Source organism: Curcuma longa, chromosome 1, assembly GCF_044706935.1.
Source record: "Curcuma longa cultivar G26 ecotype Majalengka, Jawa Barat chromosome 1, ITB_CL_G26_1.1, whole genome shotgun sequence".
NCBI lineage: Eukaryota > Viridiplantae > Streptophyta > Magnoliopsida > Zingiberales > Zingiberaceae > Curcuma > Curcuma longa.
The window spans coordinates 12,894,074-12,914,606 of NC_133861.1; the positions used below are offsets into that span (position 1 = coordinate 12,894,074).

Here is a 20,533-nt window from a genome sequence, read left to right on the forward strand (position 1 = left end):
ACTTTGGAAAGATGTCAGGCATGAGGGAATCTGTCCACAGTTTTCAATTTTAACAGCTGAAGTTTATTTTATCAGGAAAGAGAAAGTTCAAGGTACATACCTGAACAGGGCTAGTTAATAAAATACACAGCATTGAACTCATAGAGCAGTTCCTCCGTAGTTAGTAGTTGAATCACCATCATCGTCGCCCTTGACTACTTACTGAATTATTGCTCCACAACTCCAGCATTTTTCCTTCTCTATAGACTTCGCTCGCATTGGACAGCTTTGCAGCTGCAATATAAGATTCAGAGAAAGCAAATCCTTCGCCTATCTATTCCCACTCATTCATATAGCTCTCAAATCTCACGAGATTATTCTATTAACTTTAAAAGTACAGCTATTATGATAGTGCCTGAAGGATGAATGACAGACAACTGCGACTGTTCCATACTGGTTTGGTTCGAGGAAACGGTTCCCCATAGAACGGTGAAATTACTATACGAAGTCAGGTTATTCTACAAGCTGAGATGATGATGAAGGATCTTAGACAGGTCAATGATGAACATGGATAATACAAACAGAAGCACGCAAAGAAATCAAGATCATCAAAGAACACAACTCCAAATCAAGATGTTACGTACCATGAGAATTCTGCAAAGGCTTCAAGGTCCCACTCACACAGTTTCCAATTGCGCACAGATGTGTTTGTTGTTTCCTAGTGGATATGGATCTCGTTAGCACAGTCTTCGAGTTCGTTAGTAGGCAGGGAATCAGGGGTGATGCGCGTCTCCGTACCCGGCTTCTTGAGCTGTGAAGGTTGGACGCATTCCGACCAAGTCTCATGATTCCTCTGCCTGATACATCTTCTTTCTCCTTGCATTATGTTACTGTCCCCCACACCGAGTGATATCATCTGCAATCGCAGATTTCATGAGATAATGATTATTCTTTAGAACAGCTGTTGCTGACTTCTTGTCTGCTTTAACCATCTTCCTGTCAAAGGTAAAATTGTTTGCTTCTCAAGAAGAGCTGGTCATTCATTTTTCACTTGGTTTAATAGACTGGTTTGTCAGTTGTAATAGGCATCTCAGGAGCAGATTGTGATGCCGATATACTTGAATTTGATAAAAGAAATATCAGTTTTAAGACCTTTATATAAAATGGAAACATTTGCAGTAGCTCTAGGAACACAGCCTCAAGATGGCTGTCACTTCTTCAGGCTGACAAGCATGCTTCATAATTAACAATGGATACTCAACGAGGCCTAAACAAAACAACAAAAAGAAAACACTCATCATGCACATTCTGCTGAGGCAGAGGATCAGTCAGATCAGAGTAGTTTGACCAAAAGCAATAGAACAGTGTGAGATCTGGAATGCCATAAGTTAGCTTGTATCCTGCTTGAATATTGAATTTAGTATTTTTACAACAAGAACCACCAGCTGGCTCTCTTCCATTCAATAGTCACTGCATCTCTGTTTGCAACAGACCCCACAGCCATCAGAAAGAAACACAAATCTTCACACTTGCACTACACAAAATAATGGCAGACCCACTCCCTCCCTTGGGGGATATGTGACTCTAAAGCCCAACCAAAGTTGGACGAAGCCCGAACACTTGGATTATTAAAAAAACCAACAAAGGAAATAACTTTCAGGACTAAAAGGGAAAAGAAGAAAATTCCTTCCTCACTAGATTGGAAGCAGACCAAACTCCCGCATGAAATACTGAGGAATCTGCAAAAACAAAATGATACTTAATCCTTAAATACTCAGTGGTGATTCTGTTTGTCAATCTTCCTTCGCTTGGTCGGCAGAGATGAGGATGAATATGTGAGCACAGAGTCCCTTTTAGATGGACTAGGCACCCTTTGCTGCGAGTGAATCATTGAAGATTTGCTGAGCCTTCTTTCTACAACAGCTTGTTGCATTATTCGATAACAATTGGAAATTCTCTCCTAAAAAGACAAATTTGATACTATGATCGACCTATCCATAGATTAGCTCATGAATAAAAGCTACTGATCTTTCTATTCAGTTACCTCAGTTAGTCCAATGCACCATGTCGCTGCAATTGTAGGATTAACGACGGCCAGATCCTGAGTCTCATTTATCGCACAGATTACAGCAGCTGCAGCAAGAGCCGACGGGGAATGCCTTGCAGTGTCAATCTCTGTTGCAACATGGAGTTCAGATCAAAGCATTACACCTGTTAAAAACCGATATGACACCAAAAACCAATTTCATTACCTCGCATTGCTGCTAATATGATTTGTGTGGCCTTCGAAGCCAAGACTCTTGCTCGTTTACCAGATGAAACAATCTTACAAGCAAAGAAATCAACAAAACTGAAGGGAGATACAGTTTGAAGCTGCCAATCTAATGCAGTGAGCACAAGAAGCTCCATGCGAAGCACAGTACGAGGTTCGAAGATGAACTTTGCATCCTCAACCTACACAGTTAACCCCACTCAATTCATGCCCAGAGAAGATACAAAAGCTGCAGCAGCATTACTGATCTTAATTAGCTCAACCACCTGCAGGTCCAGAAGAGTTGGAACAAGTGTTTCCTCCATTTTTGCCCCTAGGGAGAGGCAAGCCACTGATAGAAGTTGCAGTGCCCAACCATTTTGCTGCATTTTGATACAAACCAGCATCAGATTACCCATGGATCCTAAAATATAACAAGCAATGAGAGCCTACACCTCAGTTTAGATTCAACCAATCCGTATCATACATATTGTACAATATTCCTCTTATAATAACAACAAATTCCATCACTTTCTTGAACAATGAATATAACTGTACCGCTACAGCAGAATGATAAATGATTCAGCATTAAGATGTATTTACTTCATCATCACCGATAATTCGAATGTATTAAGAAAAAACAATACACACTCAGGCCTAATAGCTAATAAGTTTATTCAGCATAAAAGACAGATATTGCTGGCCGTCCGATTAGATCGAGATCGATCTACCTGCAAGCGGTGAGAAGCTAGGAAACGATCCGCGTAGATAACGGCGAGGTACGCCGTTAGTGGTCTGAACCGATAACAAGCACGCACCTGAAACCAAACCAAAACGTCCGTTAGACGCACCCCCGGCGCATGTTAGTGAAACGTTGCAGGTTGTTCTAAGATGCGCAGCGCGCCGGAGATAGAACCTTAAGAATCCAGTCGACGGCGTCGCGCCTGGCGGCTGGGTCGACCGACTCGACGGTACAGCGAACCGAACCAGCCGTGTCCACTGCCGCCTCCTCGCCCTCTACGGAAATGGAGTCGTCGGCGTCGCCGCGGTAACCGGTGAGTTCGCCGGCGTCCTCCGTACAGTGGAGGTCGACGCAGCCGGAAGAGGCGGAGGAGGTCGACGTCGAAGGCGGCATGGCTGGAGGAGAGGAATCAGGACCCTCATTGCTTTTCCATCACCGCGGAGCACCAGACCCCAGTAGAGACGAGACGGAGGCGAGACGGAATGGAGTAGAAAAGCCAAGCCGTACGTACGAGGACGAAACCTGAGGTGTGAAAATAGATAACAAGTGCGAGGTTTGAGCGTTTATATAGGGACGAAGTTACTATCTCACTCAATTTTCTTCTGTATTTTTTGTAGTTTTTAAATTTAAAACTCACTTTCTATTCACCTCGTTGTAATTTACCATGGTCCATGCCGAGGAACAATTGATTGTTGCTGAGGAGTTCTTGTGGTTTGTGTTTGTTTCTTTGTGATGCAGTACTAATAATTTACGTTGATGTCAGACCAATCTTTTTCTTGCAGTTTACCTCGAGGCAAAGACTAGTCTTTTACTTGTGCTCAGTGTTCACCTGCACAGGAATAGGAAATAATATAAAAGAAACTAAAGAAATTATTCTATTTTCCTTACTTATCTGGAAGGAAAGAAAAAGAGAATGAAATCATTCTATCTATTTATATTTTATTTATATCTAGATAAAGGGAAAGAAATTTACAGAACACGAGATGAAAGACCCATACCCTTTCCGTTTTCTCCCCAAGCAAACACGCCATTAGTTTTTTCAGAGTCTGAACGTGGGAGAGTTACTGCATTTGACCGAACTGTCAGTTCAATTGGTTTAATCCAGTATTTAAAAAATCAAATAAAAATAATCAGTTCCTATTATATTTATTTTTCAATAAAAAAAGGAGTTCATAAACTAATTAATCAGAGAGCCTTAATCTTTGCTACGTGCAAATCGATTTTGCTTCTGTACAATTAAGCCTTAAAAAGAATAATATAGCCTATAAGTTCATGCCCGGTGACAGATATCAGAACAATAATTGGTATACATCCAAAAAATGCCAAGTGAAAAAACAAAAAATGGTCATGTGTGAGCTCCAAAAATTCTGACGTGCTCAGAGAAGCCCAGATTCCATCACAAACGGATCCGCTATATCCATGGATCAGTCTGATGGTTTTCAGGAACCACTGAAATAAACAGGCTTGGGATTCCATACCAGTTGGTTGAATTTTACATATTGCAGTTAGTGCTTACCCATTGTTGAATTTCATTTTGGATGCTGCAATTCTGGTACCAGTTGTTACTGGTCTTCTTTCAACTTCGAGCATGGGAACATCATTAACTGTTAGCAGAAACACAATGAAAAAAAGGATAAAAGTCATTGAGCTAGTTCCTTGTATTGTGAGAGTTATCTTACTTGAAGATTTTCATCTGATATACGTGCTTGAATTGCATAGCTTGAAATAAAGAATTACCTTTTAAACCATTTACCATACTGTTCTAGGAAAGGAATAGATTATTAGAAGCATGATTTGGTGTGAAACTTGATCCCTGATTAATCTCACAAATTGTCTTTCTACTAGGTTTCTTGGTTATCCACCAAAAAGTTTGCAAAGTCTTGATTGCTCATATCAGCGTATATCTGAGCATAAACTCATAAACAGCAAAACAAATTGTACGTCTAGTACTCCATGTTGGTCAAAAACAAATAGTAAATTGTACTACTTGATCGCTGCTAAAGTGTCAGTCTAAGACATGAAGATAACTAATGCAATATTTACTGTTGAGTATTCTCACACTACATGACAATATATCAACTATTCAATCAAAACAACAATTAAGAGGTAACAATGATCAAACCACAATATCCAAACTAGGTGCATGCCTTCAGTGGATAGTAGACAAAAATTCGTGACCAACCACGATAGGCATAGGATTAACAGATCTCCATTTATTCAGTTCTCATGGTAAAAAAAAAATACATGTATAGACAAAGTTTGGTTCATCCAGAAAAGTCAAAGATACCAAAATTTTTCTGTCTTTTGTATATATGCCAAACTATCATTTATGCACGAGGCAAATGAATCACAAGATCTTGCTTGACCAATATAGAGAGATTAAGAAACCTTATTTACTTTTATCTTCATGCTCGTCTTCAACCTTCCTGAAACTGTTGAAATTGCCCATGGTCATAGTTGAGAATAATAAAATAATCTTATATGTAAGAATTTTAACATGATAACTAATAGTGAAATGTTCCAAGAGAGATTCTCTCTAGGTATGGAGCATAGTTATCTATCCAGCAGCCTGCTATTACATAGCTAAGCCCATAAAAAAGATATTTTGATCATGCATCCTTGGAGGACAAAGTGGTAGTGCAATGGTCGATAGTTATATTTGAACAATCAATTGAGAGGCTGAGCAGATAATCACATTTGCTTGCCTTTCCATAGCTTGAATCATACAGCACCTAATAGTCTGTAACTCATGAATCAGAATGCCTTATCAATTAAAATCAGCAACAAAGACAACTGGAGCTGCAAAACAATCTCACAGGACACATAGTTCCAACCTGACACCTTGCTAGGGAAGCATCAATTCTTATTGTCGAGGTGCTACCCAGCCCCCCAGGTGGTGAAATTCATTTGGCAGCCTGTATATTTCCATGGACTGGAAAAAATAACTGACTCCAAGAGCTTTGATATGTTCTCTATTTGTGGTATTATCCTTCATTGGATGTCTTGTATTACATAGGCCGATAGGACCACCACCACGGGAGGTTTATACTCAATTTCAGAGATCTATTTCTTTCTATCCATATCTGGTAGATGGATGCAGGTAAAGTTAGTTTCCTGACCACAGCAGCAAATACTATTGCTAGTAACAGTCCAATTCCACAGCATATCTTTTTCGTCAATCTGCTAACCCAGATCAACCAGGCTAAGAAAGCATATCGGGACCATATTTACACATTTTAAATGGCTATCAATGCTAGCTTTCAGTAAACCTAACTGGCATTGCCCTACCCTTGAAACACTAAGTACTATATAAATAATCCTCGTTTTGAATAAAGTAGGGAAGGAGTGTTATCCTAGAAGTGAAAAGGAAAGGCATTTTTTTCTCATACGAATTTTTTCAAACACCTTGAATGCAATCGATAGTAGAGAGGTAATAATTATACGAGTACGAATCCCTTTGCAGTGAGGGACCGGAATCAGACTCTTCTGGCAGCTCTGCCGTCGACTGTGAGCCGGACCACGAACTACACCGTCTACTCCCACATCTGACACTGCTGCGTCGTCCCTCCCTCCCTGTAATTCCGACGTCATTTTGTTTCTTCTGTTCTGAGAACAGACGAGCAGAGAGGAGAAAAGAGTTTGAATTTGGTTTCCGCTATCGATTTGATAGAAGTAAAGCTCTTCCGAAACAAGATTCAAGAGCGGCAAGGAGAAACGCCCCGGGCTACGTTGCGTTCGTCGGTAAGAGGTTGAAGGGTTCCCAGGCAACAAATTTTTTTAAAATATACGAGGTTGTAACGGTAAAATATAGATATCCCTAGATTATATACTACGGATTAATTTTTTTTAATAGAAAAATAATTTTAAATTTTTGGTACATTATGAATTAATTTTTTTAATGGAAAAATAACTTTAGAACATTGACGGCAAAGGGATAAATCATTCTTATTTTCTGATTTAAATAATAAAAAAAAGGCAAGGAGGAAGATGTGGAAATTCATTTTGCCGCATAGTTTGAAAACTATTAGGTGCAAGCCGATCTACAAATTTAAATTGTTTTAAATATTTTATCATAAAACATTTTAGGACTTCAAAAGAACTCAATATATTTTAAAGTCGTAAACTTATTTGTGTTATAATTTATGTTAAAGCTAAAATTTAAAAAGAATATTGTATCTCAAACTTTAGCCGCAATTTGATTTGCAAATCAGGGTTTTTCTGTCATCTCACTGATACGAACTTTTTTCTTTGTCGTTTCATCAGTTTCACTGAAATGCTTTCTGCAAGTGTTCAAACATATATAATCATGTAAATATGGAAAAAAAATAAACATTCCGTCTTCAGAAAATGCATTGAATAGATTATTTCTGACATCGTTCACCTCAAAAAAATGATACAGCCAAATAGATAGAAAATTTGTCTACTCCTAAGTATAGTAAGCTCTTCATATCTTATGAAAACTGATGTACACTGGAACAACCAGTGCAACTATAAAAAAGAATCTACAGAGGAACGGGCAATGGCATAGGAGAAGACGAAGCTAGGAACATGATGGCAGCTAAAAGAAGATGTTTATCTCCTTCTCATTCATCTCAAAGACATGATCTCGAGCCTCCGTAAGAGCTACCTGTATAGTTAGTCGATTTCAATTATGTTGAAAGGAAATACTGAAGCACAGATGATGGATGCAATAGAACCAACCTGTCCGTATTTAGTAAGGAAATTGCTTGTAAGGTTCAAGGATGTAACAGCAAGATCTTCATTCGCCTTTAATGCCTGAGCTAGAGCAAATGCTCCTTTGTCCTGTTTCCAGTTAAGTTGTTGGTTATGATGATTGTACATTCTAGGAACTTGGTCTAATGATATTACATTTTCGGCAATGAACTTACTCTTATCTCATTGAAACCTAAATCAAGTGAAGTTAGAGCTTCGTTAACAATTTTCAAACTGCGTGCTAGACAGACTGCGCCCTGTAAAGAATGATTGGTAAAGCATCAAGACAGACTATCTATGGTGAAAAAATAGTACTTATTCATTTTCTATGTGCAGGTACATCATCTCCAAGTCCATTTGCCCGTAGATCCAAAGTTGATAATGTCGTATTGTACTTCAAACAGTCTGCAACATACTCAACGCCCTTTGGTCCGATCTGCAAAACATGCTTGATATGAACCAGATGTAGCAGGATATATCTGAACATAATCAAACTCATGATACCTGACACCAACCAAGCTTCAATGTTTCTATTTTCCCATGGAATTTTAGAATTTCACATAGATCTTTTACTCCATCAGGACCAATAGGGTTATAGCTTAGCTCCAGCTGTGAAGGTAATAAAATCAGATTTGACTGCTAAAAAGTAGTTGAATTTCAAATAGAAGGAAAGAGCAGAATAGCAAGTTAGTGGATTACTCACAGTTGTAATGACAGAATTATCCTTCAGTACTTTAGCAATCATGCTCACTCCACTTGCATGGATGTTATTACCGCCCTGAAAACATATATCTTCAAAACTGATCTAAGAAACTAACACTCCAACAACAATTATGCTCAACCAGTTGCGGGTAGGTGCTTTAGAATAGTTAGTCACGTAAAAATCGGGAAGAGGAGAGGCATTACACAAGGACTAAAGTCATAAAAATGAGGTACTTCAATATAAAATCACACTAATATCCCTACTATTACTTACTTTCCAAAGAAACATTCTTATGGGAGCCTCCAATATTACCACAAATATTACTTTTCTAAAGAACCATTCGATGGGAAACTATAAATAAGGCACATTGAAGACCAACCGTTAAAGAATAATTAATAAGTTGCATATGAGCAAGAGAATACTAGTCCAATTCAATAGCAATCCACTACCAGCATATACAAGGATAATCTGTCAAAGAAAATAAAACCATAAAACAAAACTGAGATTTGAAGATCATTGTTAAAGATCAAAGTGGGCAAAAATTAGCAGAAATGCCTTAGTTAGTAATCATATATCTAAAAGAAGTGTATCCAGAGATAGTTTAGAAGGAATATACAGAAATGTACCATGAATGAACTCTTGTGGAGCTACGAAGATATAGCCACACGAATTGCTATGTGAATTATTCAATAAAATCAACACTTTTCTTTATTCACCAATTCTTAGACGAGATGATATCTATCTTATAATGTTTCAAGTTTTGCTGAAACTGAGGGTGGTGACGTATGGAATAAGTGCAGAAAATGAAAGAACTCGTACTATCATTCTTAGAAGCCAAGAATGCATGAATTCTACATTGGGGAAAACAAAACCGCTCAAGTTTCCAAAACATTAGACCTGGAAATTTCCAGTTCCAGTGTGAATAGAGTCAATAGACTTCACCAGTAACTATGATCTTACTGAACAGGATAAAAAAAATATTGAAATGAAATAAAATAAGATAAGTAAAACACAAGCTAGTCGACACAATTGACCAAAATTTTCTGGAAAGACTGAAATAAATCTTCTGAATACCCAGTTACAAACTTGAGGACAGTGTATTAAAACCAAGGTTAAAAAGGCAATTATAGAAACGTCCATAGAAAGGGACACCTGCTAGGAAAAAGGTAGCTGCTCGACCACCAGGTACAAAGAAAAAGAAGGAAAAAAGAGTAAAAAGTGCACAAGTGCCAGATAACTCATCAAATGGCTTCTTTAAATGCCTATAAACCTTATGATAAAATAACTTTATGAATCAACTCTTACCAAATCTATGGTAGTTATTGTGCGGTTCTCTTTTAAAGCATCTGCAATCTTTTCAGCTCCCTGTAGTATTAAGTGACAAAAATTCTACATAAAATTTCAAATAAAATGCATCCAAATAATATATCACCAATGAACTTGAATAGATGCATGGTTGCGATGAAAACTTGTAGGATAGTTAGCAATTAATATAATCCTTTTATGATTTGTGTTACATAAACTTGATTATACTGCAGATGGAATTAATGATATGTGAGAACGCTAAACAAATTATCCATCAGTCAATAACTAAAGGTCACAAAATAATTCAAGTATATATGGAACTAAACTCAGAAACAAAACTAGGCTTGATGCTCTAAAGGATGCACATTGATCGCATAGCATGTGGATTCCCCCTGCAAGGCAAAATATTATCCATAAATTATGATGTGCTCGTAGTCTTATTCACATGCTTTCATATGTTGAAGCTATTTTAACTTCCAAATCTCGATCAATTACCATAGAGGACAATACATATTCTTAGTCAACATAATACCATAGAGAATATTTGGGTATTAAGGGCAACTAGGTCTTTCCGAGGCAGGTAACCAGACAGGTCATACCCTTGTGTGTGTGTGTGTGTGTGTGTGTGTGCATGCGCGTGTGTATAGTCCAAATGCCTTGAGATATATATGCACCTTAGATGCTAATTTATGTTTCACAAGTGAAGCAACAGAGCATAAATGCAACAATAATCAATAACCATACCTCATCGCCAATGTCATTCATGTAAAGATTCAGCCATAGCAAGGACTTAGTTTTCTTAACATACTCAGCGACACTAAAGGCACCTTTCGGACCAATCTCATTGTTGCCAATATCTAGAAGCGTTATTTTTCCTAAACAAGAAGAAATGCTTGATTGTGACAAGTATTTACAACAAACAATATTATATCAGCAACCAAACAAAAGAACCTTTATGAGCAGATAAACCGGATATCAATGCTCGAACACCTTCATTTCCAATAAGATTCCCATGAAGATGAAGTTCCTGGTTGCAATTTCAGATGAGAATTTGTAGATGAGAAAAAATAGATAATGTTATTCAGTAGAACTTATTGTTGTTAAAACTACTACAGTTATCAGGATTGCATTCATGTTTTGTGGTTAAGCAGGGCTTGTTCACAAGCTATAGTTGGTTTCCAAGTCAAGCAGCAAAATGTCACATAGATTCTTTCAAAAAATTATCTTATGATGATTTAGACTTTCTGGTCTCCTGATTTCCATTCTGGCAATTATCTCCAATTTCTTAGTAATCTTTGATTCTAATGCACATGTGTTGGCATTGACATAAATCTTCAATTCTTATGCATTTTGATGACATTGACAACTGTAATAAAGGAGGTCATTTTTCCAGCAATACTTAAATGTGTTGCTTAAGTCTCAACGACGTGAGATGAATTCACAAGCCTCGTGAAAATTTTCTTTGTAACAAGCATAGTTCAATAGAAATTTGTCCAACTTTTCCGAAATCATTGGATGAGCAAGATCTTTTACCCCTTCAAGAAGCAGATGGCATATGTTGTTTAACCATTTTCTTTGGAATTTGACATGGAATCAAATCCAATGAACACGATACAGTACATACATATTGCATAGTAGTGTATAGATGTGAAAAGGTCAAGATCAACTGAGCTCATACCCTTAAAGACTTATTTCCTTCAATTCCTTTGGCTATACTTGCAGCACCAAGTGGACCACCATAGTTGCCACTATATTAAGATAGAAATATAGTTTTACATAATTGCTGAGCAGTAGTACAATCAAATAAATACTGGAAAGCCAACAAATCTGATGAAGTAATTAAATCTGCAAGAAAGAACTGCATGGATAGAAAATCTAATTGTGTGTAAGTCTTATTAACTTGAGATGTATAGACCGAATTGCCTTGTTCTCAATTAATGCTTCAGCAAGACTTGCAAAACCCTATAAAATTTCACACGGAAATTAGGTGCAAGGAGTAAGGACACCAGAAACAAAGTGTAAAAAAGATCTAGAAATTTCATAAAAGACATGAAAGATTGCCCAAGAATAAGGTCATACAGAATATTCAATCATATTATTGTTAAGTTCCAATACACGTAAAGTTGGATTTTCTTTCAGCATATCTGCAATAGCCCTTGCACCCTGCATAACATATTTAGCATTCAGACTTTACCAGAATCAAACATCATTTTCTTCCTCAAGAAACAAACAACCGGAACTTGCAATGAGTACAATTAAACAACCTCATCTCCAATACCCGAGCTGTTTAGCTGGAGTTTCTGAATACCTCCATTCACCTTCAAAATATCTGAAAGGCACTGCATGTGAAATTTCCACAATCTCAACATCTAATGAAAAGCAACAGGAATAATGTAAAGTAAAATAACACGTACAGAGACTTCTTGGTGAATGAGATAAATTAATAAGAAATAATCACATAAAGAAAACAAAAGCAATACCCAAAAAATGTTAAATTACTAATTTTGACAAAAGTTATAAAAATAAAAATATGCTGGTAATAGATGAGAAAGAAGAAATATATGTCACTTAAAAAGTATAATTCTCTTAATCTTAACAAAGTGACTAAAACTAAGTGATAATTCTGGAACAGTGAGATTCAACAATAATAGGCATGCAGCAAATTTCGTGAGTATTAAAAGAACTAGGAATTCCTATCCTATCCTGATTCAAATTCGGCGAAAGAAATGAGAAACTGAACATTGAAATTCAGTGGCTTGGTCCAGCACCTAAACTGGTTAACAAGTCAAAAAAAAAGTAACTTGATGCAAATTTCATAAGAAATGAAAATTAAAGTAGTAGTAATTCACTGGTTGTTATAGGACACAATGGTAAGCAATTATACAGGTAGAAAGGTAACGAGGTTCCTAGATAAGAAAGTTGTCGTTATGAAGTTGACATATCAGATTCATGAACATATAATTGCTCAATTTTATGGCCAACAAAAGTGTTAAGCCCCTAATGTACATGGAAAAAATGTTGACATGAGTAATGATTCAGCTGCTGGAGGTAGTGGATTTAGTAATTACATCCAAAAAATGCTGTTAAAATGACTTTTTAAGGACCAGATATTCAATTGGTATAAGTAAAGGTGAGTTAAATAGAGAAATATCATCATGCACTATCCCAATCGTACCCAAAATGTTTGACAACAGAAAATATCATAACATGAGGTATATCTCCCATGTGACACGATATGCTAATCACTACTTCATACTCAACTGGGTTATAAAGAAATGAAATGACAAAAAAAAAACAAATTGGAGAACTGCATCATCATCCAAGAAGGAAATCTAAAAATAAAAATATATATATATTTTTACCAAGCAAGAATCATGCAAAAACTATAGTTATTTAAAACTGAAATAAATCAGCCGACCAAAGATAAATTTCATGCCAAGCAAATAATTATCTCATCATTGCTAGAACACAATCCATATGGAAATATAAAAAAAAATCCACTACCCCATGAAAACCGACCTAAACAAACTAAGATAAATACAGTCAAATGAACTAGCTAAACATATTAGGGTATTTGCATTTAGCAACTATAATTAGGATGCTTGTATTCTAATTACTTTGTGCGAATTCATACTATATCAACCACAGTAAATTTATCTAATACCATTAAAGGATTTTGTCATTGACCTTCAAAGAAATCATCTAATACCAAATTACCAATTAATGGTGATAATGAACTTTAATTTTATCTTGTATTCCAGATGAATAGGCAAACACAAAAGAACAGTAAAATTAAAATTAAAAAATGGAGTTACCTTAGCTCCTTCATCGCCAATATTATTTCCTGATAGGTTCAGAGTTTTAAGCACGGTATTCGTCTGAAGAACACCATCAAGTGCCTTTAGGCCAACTGCTGTAATCCCATTGCCAGCAAAATCCACTTCCTCTGCTGCCTGAGACATGAAAAAAACTAATGAGATGCTAAGCAACACTAAAAAAAGTTATGCTTAAGTAATGTCATACTTTTAAGAGTCTGGTTCAGCATTAGTTTACAGGTAGGAACAAGAAAAAAAGTAAGGTTATGGAAAAGGAAGGAAAAGAACTAACCTGATTGTAACCAAGGCTTTCAGCAAGAAAAAACAGGCCATCATCACCAAAGTTACGACCTAACAGAATCATGAATTTGTTAAATATCTACAAGTATTCCTTTCCCGTGGTAAACATAATGTAAATTTAATTTCCTGAAAAAATTATCTCAGCATATTCATTACCAGATATTAGATTTAGAAATAATTAGTTATAGGGTGAACAACTGTAACCACTTGCTGTAGATACATTCTAACAAGTTCAGTGTGCTAACCTGACAAGTCAACACTTCTGAATGTCCTAAGTTCCTTGGAAAACTCATTTAGTTTTTGCCTGGACTCTTTTTCAAGTTTTGCAGCACCACCTGATAGCAAGTTAGTCCCAGGGGAAAAGGACCACTTAAGTCCAGGCGACAAAGATTTTTTATTCTCAGATGTTGAGCCCTTTGGTTTTGGCATGATTAGTTTTCCAGCCACCTTCCATAAAACTGTGTGCTGAAGGAGTAAATTAGCGGTGCCATCTGAATAACTAAAGCATGATGAAGCAAAATGGAGTTCAGCAGAGCTATATTCTTTTAGCATGATTACCAAGATAGTCAAATTTTGGCATCACAGAGGAAGCATTCATATACATCTGACTCGAAGATGAACCAAGAGGCTAGCACGAATAGTAAAGAGTAAAGGATGTCAAAAGACTAGCAATAACAACAAAGGCTTGTAGAGTAAGTCAATAGATTTGTCTTCTCGATGTGCCTTTCTCAATGTAGGACGTCATGGACCATCATACCAGATAGAACATTACAAGATGCACACTATTTAATCCAAATGTAAACAAGACCTTCGAATGCTTCATAAAGTGTAGCATGATGAAGGTTTTAAACAAGATGAGGACAAAACATATAAATATTCTTAGACTCTAAACCCACTTAGAGGCCTCAAAATTTCTGCTTCCATGCAGCTCTGCAGAAAATTATGTGTATTTAATACATTTATGCATATACTTGTTTGCCGCATCAAGTTCAACTTGCAATTCTAGATTTTGTCCAGAGGAAGAAAATAAGAACAAGGTTTTAAAACCACATTCCATTTTGAGAAATTCTCGCCTATATGCAAAAACCTGCGACTCGTAGATCAATCAATGTTCCACAAAGTTAAAGAAATCAATAAAGAGAAACAAGTCATTTATGTAGAACCTAAAGTCTGTTTGTAATCCAATCTCTTGAATCGGGAAAACAATCCACATACCAAAACTGACAGCGAGCAAAGCTCCAGCCGGCACAGCAAATGAAGCAATTTCTTTCACGGGCAAGGATGGGCTGGTCGTATGTGCCTGAGACTGTCTTAAAACTCTCTTCCCTCCTCTTCCTCGTCCTCCTTCCCCGCCACCTAGGCTCGGCCTTCCATCGATCACCTCGGCGGCGGCCCTGGGGACGAAAGCCACCGACGATCCAGCTCTACGGCTGGCCGGTAGACATGAGTTACGGGAGGAATATAGGAGGAAACCAAGTCCGTGTCGCTGTTTGCAGGAAAGTCCATGCGTGGAGGGGAGTGGTACGGAGGAGGAGGGGCGGACGCCGGATCTGAGAGAATAGGAGGAGGCAAGGGCGTGAGTCTCCATCAAAGAGCTCAGCGATGGTTCGCTTCCAGTATGCGGTGAGCTTCGCTAGGGTTAAAGAAGGCCGCCGGCGGCGCCGTCGAACTAGTAGTAATCCGTAAACGTCGCTGCAGTAGCAGCGGGAGAGGCAGCGATGGATGAGGGCTCGGATCGATGTCCTACACCGGTCCAGTCTAGTGTTCGTTTCGACAAAGAACAAACCGGGTGGTGAACCACATTTCGACCGAACCGATTTAATTGAACCGGAAGGTTATTTTTGCTTTTTTTTTTATTCGAAGTCTTCTTCCTCAAACCGCGCTCCGCCTCTCCCTCTCCTTGCCATTTCTCCTTTCCTTTGTCTCTTCCATCCTCCACTCCTCTCCTCTTTTCTCTTCCTCTGCTTCCTCTTCGCCGGCTCCTCTCCTCTTTTCTCTTCCTCTTCGTCGGCGAAGAGGAAGCAGCTTCATTTGTTCATTATATGATATAAATTCTCCGGCCACTCTTCGATCGATATATAGTTAGGCTTCAAGAGGAAATGATTAGTCCACCCATGGCGACGCACCGTCCACTTCTGCCGATGACAGCGCCCACCGCCTTCATGGCCACGGCCTTGATCCTCCTGCTCCTTCCGGATCAGGCGGACGCCAAGTTGTCCCCCAAATACTACCAGAACACGTGCCCCAAGGTGCAGCAGATTGTGTCGGACGTGGTGACCAACAAGCAGATCACCACTCCCACAACCGCCGCCGGCACCCTCCGCCTCTTCTTCCACGACTGCTTTGTCGGCGGATGCGACGCGTCCATCCTCGTCTCCACCAACGCCTTCAACCGCGCGGAGCGCGACGCGGACGAGAACGTCTCCCTCCCCGGCGACGGCTTCGATGCTGTCATCCGCGCTAAGACCGCTCTCGAGCTGGAGTGCCCCGGCGTCGTTTCCTGCTCCGACATCCTCGCGCTCGCCACCCGCGACCTCGTCTCCATGCTCGGCGGCCCCTTTTACCGTGTCCGCCTCGGTCGCAAGGACGCGCTGGCCTCCACCGCCGCCTCTGTCGCAGGAAATCTCCCGCACACCAACATGACTGTCGACCAGCTCATTGCCAACTTCGCCCAAAACGGCTTCTCTGTACAAGAGCTGGTAGCACTCTCCGGTGCCCACACCGTGGGCTTCTCCCATTGTTCCGAGTTCGCGACGCGGATTTACAGGTATGGCGGGGGCGGCCAGGAAGGGCACGACCCATCGATGAACCCTCATTTCGCGGCGGCGCTGCAGAAGGCGTGCGCCAATTACCGCGACGACCCGACAATTGCGGCCTTCAACGACGTCATGACGCCGGGAAAGTTCGACAACATGTACTACCAGAACCTGCTCCGGGGGCTGGGGCTGCTTGCTTCCGACTACGCCCTGGCGGCCGACCCACGTACCCAACCCTACGTGCAGCTCTACGCCGCCAACCAGACGGCCTTCTTCGCAGACTTCGCCCACGCCATGGAGAAGCTCAGCGTGCTCGGGGTCAAGGCGGGCCACAAGGGGGAGGTCCGCCGGCGATGCGACGAGTTAAACAACCTTTCCGCTTAATTACTTGATCCCCGAGACACTGCTAACAGAGGAACGGCACATCTCGTCGCATGTGAATTGTTGTTGCCGTTGATCGCGATTGGCATCTCGATCATTGTCACTGAGTTGGATCATGAGAGGGATCTTCAATGCGCTTCGAGTTTATTGGTTTACTTTATATCGATTTTAATCAACTGATCGTGTTTTTTTGTCTGTTTGACCAAGATCATATAAACAATAATATGAGATAATTTTGACCGTGAACTCGCGCGGCTACGCAGGTGACCTACACGAACTGGCGATGGCCTGTTGGATCTCTCTGCGGCCGCGCAGGCAACCTGGTGTATGGACCCTTTTCTTTCTTTGTATTCCCTTCTCTTCCTCCGAATAGTAAAGACTATTGAAGGTCATTGTATTTTAAAAAAAAAAATAAAACTAAAATTAACGGCAAGTTTTCGATCAATCAACATGAATGGTGAGTCGTGAGTCAACAAACGATCTAACGTATGCATCCTTCAGAGGTAATCTTAAGAAACGACAAAAGTAACTTGAAACACGATGGATTAGCTCGGTATTGGAGGTCTCCGGCAAGTCATTTCACTTAAGATAGTTCTTCGAGGAAGATTGAAGGAGAAGAAGAAGCAGAAAAAGTCTTTTCTATTTTGTACTTTTTTTAATTTTTATATAGTCGTTCGAAAAACATCTCAATATCGATCGGGCATGACATCATTATGGGAGTATATAAAGAGACTAAATCCGATAGCGTTGATTGCTTCTGTCTTTTTTTAGCACCACATGCCCGATAGAAAGGCATCAGAGGATCAAATTAGAAAATTTCATAACCGCTATTTTCTTCTTAAACTGTCATGTGTTGGAGGTAATATTCGTAATGCTTGTCTACGAGCTCACAAAGAGTAGAGATTTATACTTAAGATATAGAACAAACTTAGAGGTGTGTGGAATCAAGATCTATGTCGGAGTTAAGATGGGCCCTGAGATCAATATGGAATCTAAAATTGAGATGGAATTTGAGATCGAAAAACGTTTGAAATTAAGATGACATCTGAGATTGAGATGAAGTCTGAACTGAGAAAGTGTCTGAAATCCAGATGACGTCAGAGGGTAAGATAACATTTAAGATCGAGAGAGTTTCTGAAATTGTGATGATATCTCATGCTGAAATGAAATCCAAGATAATGTTTGAGCTTGAAATAGAATCGCCAAGATGATGTCCAAGTCTAAGATAGAATTTGAGATAGAGATGACGTCTGAATTCAAAATGATGTCTAAAGCCTAAATAATATTTGAGATAGAGATGACGTAAGAAGTCGAGAGCATATGGCCAAATTCAGGTTTCACCCCGGCGAAATCATCTTCTCTTGAGTTATTTTGATTTGTATTAATAGATCAACGTTTCTTGACCTTCGCAACGATATGATCCGTAAGGGAGATCATCGCGTCACAAATCTTATACGCACCATTTACTAAATTATCCGTGTAAGTCGATGTCACACATCACTTCTAATACAAGGGGAAATTCGCATCGTCGATTGACGCAACAGATGGCAAACCGCGTTCCGCGTTGCAAGATTCCCTCTCCCCGCTGTTCTCCGCCTCCCTCCGCTGCCGCCGCCGCCGCCGCCGCCCACCTGGCGGAGGCGGCGCCTGCGCAGTTCCTTTGCCCCGTCTCGCACTCGCTCATGGGGGATCCTGTCGTTGTAGCCGCCACAGGGTGGACCTTCGAGCGGAGCTGCGTCCTTGCTTGCCTCGACCTTGGCATCGCCCCTCCCGATCTCTCCCTGCAACTTCCTTCTTCCTCGATTTCTTCTCCCCCTTTGATGCCCGTGCTGATCCCCAACTCCACCCTCAAATCTGCCATCCACAACTGGTGCGACGCCCGTGGTCTCCCCCATCCTCTCCCCATCCCTCCCGACGCCGCTCGCTCCCTCGTCCGCGGCCTCATACCCTCCGATTCCCCTCCCTCCAGTTCCACCGTTATTTTTCGTTCTTCTCCTGGTGGATTTGCTTCCAGTGATTGCGGTGGAAAAGAAAAATATGAAGCCTTGGGGTCTAACTCGCTCCGCTTCGTTCCAGATAATAAAAAGGACCAATCCTTGAAGGTTCCGGCGTTGTCTTCTGGATCAATTAGCCAAGAAGACGACACATTGGGGTTGAAATTGAGTGAAATAGATATCAATTCCGAGGGATCGCCGGAAAATTCTCCTTTGTGTTCTTCGCCCTTCGCTACCAGCTCCTCCCGTCGCACCTCTTCCTCTTCCTCTTCGTCTGTTGAGATCGAGAACACAAAAGCTACTATCTTGACTTGTACGGACGTCGATGCGTTCGAAGACGAGATCTTGGCCAAGTTGACGAATGACGACATCAAGGAGCAGGAATTCGCAGCCATCTCCCTCCGCCATGCCACCAGAGAGAATCGCGTCTGCCGAATCAAGCTCTGTAGCCGCCGCCTACTCGCCGCCCTCCGCTCGATGGTCCTCTCTAGCTGTGCCGCTGTACAGATTAACGCCGTCGCCGCCGTTGTGAACCTATCACTGGAGCCAGAAAATAAAGTTGCAATTGTGAGTTACGGTGTGGTTTTGCCGCTCGTAGACGTGCTCAAGCACGGCCAGCCAGAGGTTCGAGAGCACGCTGCCGCCGCCTTCTTCAGCCTTGCCCTTGAGGAAGAGAACCGGGTGCCCATCGGCTCCCTAGGCGCCATCCCGCCGCTGCTCAGCCTGTTCTCTTGCCTGACCAACGCCGGCCTCCGCGCCCGTCGCGACGCTGGGATGGCACTCTACTACCTCTCCCTTGAGGATCTCAACCGTTCCAAGATCGCACAAACCGCCGGTGCCGTTCGGGCGCTGTTTGCTGTTGCGGAAGAGACGGGAGAGTACGAGGCCGCGACGGCAATTCAAACCTCGCCACGGCGGATGGGCCCTGGCCTGCCACGGCTGGCGATGATGGTGATTAGTCACCTGGCTGCGTGCACTGAAGGGCGCAGCGCATTGATGGATGCCGAGGCGATCGCGGCGGTGGTGGCGCTAATGAGGACTGACGCCGCGGCGATGGAGGAGCATTGCGTGGCGGCGCTCTATGGAATGAGCAGGGACCGATACAGGTTTCCGGGCTTGGCGAGGGCCGCGGGGGCAGAGCGGATTCTGATGAGAGTGGCGGAGGGAGGAAACGGCGATGTGCGGCGAAGGATGGCTACGAAGACGCTGCGAGCGATAAGGAGGCAGGACCACGACGAGACGGCGCCAGTTTCACGGCGGACAACAGATTCCACGGCGAACGGCAACAGCAGGGCGAATTCGGATTGGCTGGTGTCGTTTCGACTCGATAACACAGCGGCCGGTAACGGATCCGATATCAAGTCAGCGCCGTTCTAAGAACGTTAAATATTTGCTTCTCTTTTTTTCTTTAATTTCTCTTTGTTTTTCTATTTGTTTTTATTTTAAAAACACATCTTCTTTGTAAATCGATATGTATATAAATTCCATTTGTCGAATCAGAGGAAAAGCCAGTTTTGTTTGTTCGAGTATTGATCTTGCAAAGATTGAACCTCTTAAGCTAACAATTCTGAAACGAAAAAGTTTATAATGTTTA

The 20,533-nt window shown here is 40.8% G+C and overlaps 4 protein-coding genes across 5 annotated transcripts; 2 read left to right on the forward strand and 2 right to left on the reverse strand.

Moving 5' to 3' along the window:
• Positions 1-1,377: 1,377 nt before the first annotated feature.
• Positions 1,378-4,585, reverse strand: LOC141842438 (cyclin-D1-1-like). The gene is made up of 9 exons (XM_074730646.1): positions 4,489-4,585; positions 3,946-4,036; positions 3,621-3,801; positions 3,147-3,494; positions 2,962-3,048; positions 2,518-2,613; positions 2,232-2,433; positions 2,024-2,154; positions 1,378-1,939 (listed from the first exon to the last, which is right to left on the reverse strand). Exons 4-9 carry the CDS (start codon positions 3,363-3,365, stop codon positions 1,754-1,756), a joined length of 921 nt encoding a protein of 306 aa, XP_074586747.1. The 5' UTR covers positions 3,366-3,494; positions 3,621-3,801; positions 3,946-4,036; positions 4,489-4,585; the 3' UTR covers positions 1,378-1,753.
• Positions 4,586-7,310: 2,725 nt separating this feature from the next.
• On the reverse strand, positions 7,311-15,519 carry LOC141835378 (uncharacterized). Of its 2 annotated transcripts, none has more exons than XM_074722840.1 (17): positions 15,024-15,519; positions 14,054-14,266; positions 13,801-13,859; positions 13,509-13,646; positions 11,958-12,032; positions 11,773-11,856; positions 11,594-11,655; positions 11,372-11,441; positions 10,645-10,720; positions 10,438-10,568; positions 9,694-9,753; positions 8,389-8,463; positions 8,190-8,294; positions 8,026-8,121; positions 7,862-7,942; positions 7,674-7,775; positions 7,311-7,599 (listed from the first exon to the last, which is right to left on the reverse strand). In XM_074722840.1, the coding sequence occupies exons 1-17, from the start codon at positions 15,394-15,396 to the stop codon at positions 7,531-7,533; spliced, it is 1,869 nt and encodes a 622-aa protein (XP_074578941.1). In that variant the 5' UTR covers positions 15,397-15,519; the 3' UTR covers positions 7,311-7,530. The 2 variants fall into 2 exon arrangements, with proteins under 2 accessions (XP_074578941.1, XP_074578932.1); XM_074722831.1 differs by having other exon boundaries at positions 14,054-14,299.
• A 451-nt stretch (positions 15,520-15,970) lies between these two features.
• LOC141848367 (peroxidase 65-like) lies at positions 15,971-16,948 on the forward strand. Its single transcript, XM_074736396.1, has one exon. The coding sequence runs from the start codon at positions 15,971-15,973 to the stop codon at positions 16,946-16,948; it is 978 nt and encodes a 325-aa protein (XP_074592497.1).
• Positions 16,949-18,489: 1,541 nt separating this feature from the next.
• On the forward strand, positions 18,490-20,462 carry LOC141839345 (U-box domain-containing protein 38-like). Its single transcript, XM_074727078.1, has one exon. It carries the CDS (start codon positions 18,490-18,492, stop codon positions 20,314-20,316), a length of 1,827 nt encoding a protein of 608 aa, XP_074583179.1. The 3' UTR covers positions 20,317-20,462.
• The last annotated feature ends 71 nt before the right edge of the window (positions 20,463-20,533 follow it).